This window comes from Carya illinoinensis, chromosome 4 (genome assembly GCF_018687715.1).
Source record: "Carya illinoinensis cultivar Pawnee chromosome 4, C.illinoinensisPawnee_v1, whole genome shotgun sequence".
NCBI lineage: Eukaryota > Viridiplantae > Streptophyta > Magnoliopsida > Fagales > Juglandaceae > Carya > Carya illinoinensis.
Genome location: NC_056755.1, coordinates 4113999 through 4120456, shown reverse-complemented (window position 1 = coordinate 4120456; position 6458 = coordinate 4113999). Strand labels below are relative to the sequence as shown.

General features: G+C 33.3%; 1 protein-coding gene across 1 annotated transcript; it reads left to right on the top strand.

Moving 5' to 3' along the window:
• The first annotated feature begins 944 nt into the window (after positions 1 to 944).
• Positions 945 to 4171, top strand: LOC122307473 (transcription factor MYB113-like). The gene is made up of 3 exons (XM_043120373.1): positions 945 to 1062; positions 1195 to 1324; positions 3409 to 4171. The coding sequence occupies exons 1-3, from the start codon at positions 945 to 947 to the stop codon at positions 4169 to 4171; spliced, it is 1011 nt and encodes a 336-aa protein (XP_042976307.1).
• The last annotated feature ends 2287 nt before the right edge of the window (positions 4172 to 6458 follow it).

Sequence of the window (6458 nt, the reverse complement as noted above, 5' to 3'; positions counted from 1 at the left end):
GTAAGTTCTTGTTTCGATGTTGGCAAATTTATTAAAGAGACTTAGCTAGGTACTTGGTCGGGGTGGAGGACCAATTGAAGTGTTGATGGTATATCTAACAGTGAGTTCTACAATATTCAAGTAATACTCTTGTATCACTCTAGAGTCCTAAGTAAAGATTAGTCTAGGAGGTCAATGCTACGTACAATCTTATGAATAAATCTCATATATTTATAAACAAGTCTAATAAATTTGAAAATTAGTAATATAAATTTTATATTATCAGTTTTTAAATTGTTGTTATATATAAAAATTTTAATTTAATATTTAAATTATATAATAATTTGAATGTAAAAAAATAATTTTTAAACTCAATAAAATAACAGTACCTTTGAAGTAGCTGGGGGCAGGGCGTATAGAGTGTTTGCTCCCACCTCCTAACACTAGGGTGGGGGCCCCCTCCCCCACCTCCTAGGGCGGGGTACGTAGATGGAAACACTGCCTCCAGCATATGTGGAGATGGGGTGCGGGGTAACTCCGGCCCCACATATGCTATTATCACCCGTACGGAAAAAGATCCACTCCGCTCGGCACATGCCAGTATCACCCCCGACATGTAGTGAACCATGTTGGGTATTGGATACGAGGTAACTATATGTCCACGGAAAAATGATAAACTTCCTACTAATTAACAACTTGTATATATATATATGTAATAAAATAATATTATTTTAAATTTTATTTTAATTTTTAATTTGATGTGTTTAAATATTATTATATTTAAAATTATTTATAAATTATAAATGGATTGTTGGCCTATTAGTATCGATGACCCACACGGGACAATCATAAGCTCATTATCAAAACCAAAAAAACTGTACGTGTGGGCCCACGTACTTTTTAGCGCCTCTAAAAATGGACGAACGATCGGTTAGGCAGTACTGCTAGCTATGGTCTGCTACATCATGGTCACTAATTTGGGTTTGAGAAAAGGCGCATGGACTGCAGAAGAAGATATCCGTCTGAGGAAGTGCATTGGCGAGCATGGAGAAGGAAACTGGCACCTAGTTTCTCTCAAAGCAGGTATTAAGAGAAAGAGAAAGCCCAACTATTTAGTTTTCCTTTTTCTCTGGAATATGGCTAAGAAAAGTTGTCTTCTATAATATTCATCCTTGACCAGTAATCCTAGAAAATGGAGAAGTACTAATTTTGCAGGTTTAAATAGATGCCGAAAAAGCTGTAGGCAGAGGTGGTTGAACTATCTACGACCCAATATCAAGAGAGGGAACTTCTCAACAGATGAAGTGGACCTAATAATCAGGCTCCATAATCTCTTAGGAAACAGGTAAGTGTCTCATAGATACGTACATAACTCCAGCTGGTCAAAGATTGAAAACTGATCCAAATATAACTCAAAAAATGCATACTCGTGTGATTGTGATTGTGCCACAGAAAGTTTAGGGTCCTGGAATTTCCCCCAAGGGGAGCGGCTCCAGTCCCGCTCATGTTGCATTATCTTCTTCTCGCTTTTAAAATGGATGATCATGATGATATCTTTGTTAGGAACGATAAGAGGAACAAAAGAGAAGTAAAATTAGAATTTATCATACACGACACAAGGTTTACAAAATTTGACGTGTTCATGTTCACAAAGTTGCATATAATTTTATTTGGATAAAAATAAAAAATATTGTGCAATGGCCGTATAAGGATTTAATACAATATCTAATATGCCTTACTTAGCGGATCAAGGAGGATTAAGAGTAAAAAAGGGGTAAAAAGAATTTTTCCAAGGGTTGAAGTTAGATAAAGAGTTTCATTCAAAATCCACCAAAAACTACAATAATTCCTTATCGAGTCTAGTCATCAAACCGAGTTGCCATAAACACAATCAAACTCCATTCAAAGAAGCCCAACAATTCTCCTACTTGGAAACTAGTCCAACCACACGTATTAGCCACATGTCTCAAAAATTGAAATCTCCTTCCCTATAGTTCGTAGCTCATGTTAGCAAGCTAGAAAACCAAATGAAGTTTTGCAATTGTGCATGATTTCAATTTGTCAAGTGTAACACCCTTAGTCAACATATCTAAATGAAGGTTATTATTTTCATAAATATTCTCAAGTATCAATTGTCTATCACCTAAAAGAGATCCATAAAAATGATAACTAATCTAACTATGTTTAGTTCTGGAATGGAATGTTGGATTCTTGATAAATAATATGACACTCTGATTGTCATTGTAAAGAGCATAATTCTCATTCTTCTTACCCAATTACTCCAAAGAATATATTTGGCAAGGAATTATATCGCTCTAGCTTGGATGTATCAGCTCAAGCTAGCGTCTATTCCATGGCGTAAGTCTTATTGAGAATCTATTAAAAATCATAACGGATCCTCATCAAATCGGGTCAACCGAATTGCCACAATTAGACTCCAAATGATATCTAATCTAGTTATGTTTAGTACTGGAATGAAATGTTAGATTTTTGGTGAACAATTTGACACTCTAATTGTCATTGTAAAGAGCATAATCCTCATTCTTCTTATCCAATTACTCTAAAAGATCAATATGTTTGGCAAGGAATTATATCGCTCTAGCTTGGATGTATCACCTCAAGCGTCCACTCCATGACCCAAATCTCATTGACAATCCATTAAAAATGACAACGGATCCATATCAAATCGGGTCATCAAACCGAATTGACACAATTAGACTCCAAACATAGAGCCCAACAATATTGTCTATACGTGAATCCTGCAAAAGTGATTTTATACGTTGACGTGTAAGTCAATTTGATTTTGAGTTGAATTTTTTATTTAATCTTTTGTTGAGTGAAAAATGAAATTGTTATATATTATCAAGTTAGTATAACTTACGTTTTGTAAGAGACTTATATAGACATAACAGTAATAACCAGCTAGGTGCCTGATCCCAAGCCCCAATCATTTTTATCTATTATTTTCTAAAAAGTATAAATTTTTTATTATTAAATATTTTACATATTTTTTAACACAAATAGAGTTTATATTTCATAGAAATTTTATTTTATTATATTTCTTGGATATATATAATATATAACACTTCAAAAAATACATAAATATATCCATATGAAAGATAAAGTTTATTTTTTAGCACTAGCATGAGTATGTCCAGTGGTGGACGCAGGGCGGCCGAGTAGCACCATCTATTAAATATTTCTTTTTTTTAAGGCTAATATATACATGATTTTTTCTTTCACACGCACTCTCGTTCTACGGCCATTTTTTTTTATATATATATTTTTTAATTTCTAATTTTTACAACTTCAATATTCCTTTCGTAGAAAAGAAAAAGAAGTTAATCCATGGCATTATCTCGTAAGTACTACATGAATATTTTGTTTAATTAATTTATATTTGAAGTCTTAATTTGTTTGTATATATAGATGGTCGTTGATTGCCGGAAGGCTTCCAGGAAGAACATCTAATGACGTGAAGAACTATTGGAATATAAACATGCACAAATACATGAAAGAAAAGCCAATACTTGACCTGAAGGAAGTGAGCGTAATAAAACCTCAACCTCGGGTCCTGCCTAAAAATTTTACCGTGTTAAGTGGGAAACCTACAATCAAAGAAACCAGCTTTCGACCAAAGGATGATGTAATTAGAAACACTTCTCCAACAATGGCATCGTCGACGGTGATCAATACATGTAAAAGGTGGACAGCGCAGTTAGATAACTTCCAAGGCAACGAAAGAACTGCATGTAGAATAAGTGAGCTTGATGAAGAGCCAGATCTTTGGTGGAAAAACATGTTAGATGACTCTGAGATTAGTGATGTTCAAAGAGCCACATGCACCATAACTAGTGAGCTTGATAAAGAGCCGAATCATTGGGAGAAAAATGTTTTAAATGACGGTGGAGGTGATATCCAAAGAGCCGCATGGAGCATGAGTGGGTTTGATGATCAAGAGCCAAATATTTGGGAGAAAAATCTTTTAAATGACTGCGAAGGTGATATCCAAAGAGCCGCATGTAGCACCATAAGTGGGTTTGATGATCAAGAACTGAATATTTGGGCGAACAGAACTTTACTGCCCGAAGCACACTTTGTTGGGTCCACTTTTGACGAGGATGACTCGATTTGCACTGGGGCTGATTTCTCTTTCGATAATGGTCTGTGGGATTTTCCCAATACAAAATAATGAATGATGACCAAATGGTTGTGTGGTGTTCATACACCAGCTATGTCGGTCATTCCCATCATGTATTTACAATATTTATAATGTTCTGATGAATTATTTGATGTGTTGAGTCAAATTACTGCGCTCTAGCCGGCCCTTGCCTCAAGTCAAACAACGCCGACCGTACGTGCTTAATTAATTCAAGCCTAGCTTCAACTTTCAAAAACGAGAAATAAATTCGCATGGAGGAACTAAGCAGCTTTCACCACCGAGAAAAATATATAACTTCTACCCTACATTTTCAATTGACGTCAAAGAAAACTACAAATTCAATTCTAAATTTCTAATATCACATTTAGAATTTAAATTAATGTTAGTAACGTCATCACCAGTTTTGGTAGGAAATACAAAGGCAAAAATGTTAATTTCCTAGCTACGGCCACTTTATAGCTAGAGTGCTTGTAATGGGCCGTGTTATTGTGATAAGGTACTAGACTAGTCGTGCTTCAATATCGCAGCTGCATGATTACAATGTTTTGCAATGGGATAGATGCTGTTTCATTCTTTACAGAGTATAATTATAAGACTTCTTGTCGAGTGCATCATTTCGTTGATATCTAAAGGAAAGTGTGGCAGCTTATATAAAAGTCTACTTTAAAAAAAAAAAAAAAAACTTAAGGATCTATGTATAATGTATTTACACAATTAATTAATTGTGCTATAATTGGGTCCGCGCAAGCAAAGCTGCGGCGTTCAATATCATCCGCACGTCCATCCCACAATAACAATAATCCACCTCCTATTCATTATGGCATTCACATTCCAACATCTCTTTCTCGGACACAGCTGGATGTACAGACGACGACGTTGATCTTTCTTCTTGTAAAATTACGATTTATCCGTACCCCTTACCCCAAAAGTTAACTTAATAAAAAAATTATCTTATTTAATTATATCTTAACATAATTTTTTCACATTTTTTTATAGTGAACTCAATACGTGTAATGTTTATTAAATAGAGTAAAGTGTAAAATTAGAATTTAAATTTAGGACATCTACTTTGATATCATATAAAATTATCATCTCAAAAATTTAAACCGATCGATAAGAAAGATGTAAATTTTATTATTTAATTTATATTTTAACACTTATATCATACAGTCTATTCACACATACGACACCAAATTGCTTACCTCATGTTATCTTTTCGACAGGTAAGATACTGTTTCATTCGAGTTTCTATTTGCAAAATACTTTATCACCAGTTTTTTCTTAATTAAACGCAAAAACCATCAACATGAATATTTGTGTTCAGAAAAATAACTTATGAAAGAAAATCATGAAAACGGATTGGTTGGAAATAAATAGATTAGAACTTCTCATGAGAATTGAATACATGTACGTCCAAAGTTTATTGCTATTGCTCATTCCCTAAGGAGGCTTTTTATATCTCTAGCTCTTCTCTTTCAGTACTTTCAAGTTAAGTTAATATTATACAAATCAAATTATACCATATAAATGATGTGTGGTGTAGAGACTTTAAAATTCCAAACTGTACAACAAGAGCGCTTATGGATAATGATTGGACTAGGGTAAATCCTGAAAAGTTACCATATCGGTACACATTTAAATATATACAAACATGGTACAAATATAGAGCATTCTAGCCAACTATCATATCATGGAACTGTGGAGTGTTATAACAAATAACATTACTTATGCAGCAATATTGCTAGCTACTTTCTAAATGTGCCATATGGTAGGTTTGATTGAGATATCACAATTAAAGTCGAGAAATAACATTTCTTTTTTCACAAAATTAATACCATTCTTTGTTACTTTTGCATGCTCGAGTAATTGGTTAGTAATTAAATAGAATGAGGAATTGATCCTGATCTATAGAAACTAAGGGTTTGTTTGGTAACATAATTGTTATAAAGTATTTTCATATATTTCTTTTTCAAATATCACTCAAACAAAAAAGTACATTTTTAATTTCTTTAACTTTTTAATCTAATCATTATAATTTTTTCAAACTCACAAACAAAACAAACAACATAAGACACAAAAAATAATATTACTTTTACAAATTTTAAAATAAAAATTATATTAAAAAATTATATTCAGTTTTTTTTAAACTTTATAATTCTTTTATTCAATTTTTCCTCTTTCATTTCTCAAAACTAGATAAAATGCTATAACTTAAACTATTTTACTATTATTTGTGTGACGCCCCCAAATTCCGTTTGGGATTGGACGGACATTTGAAGCGTCGAGACATGCAACACAAGGTTACCTGCCCCCGTTC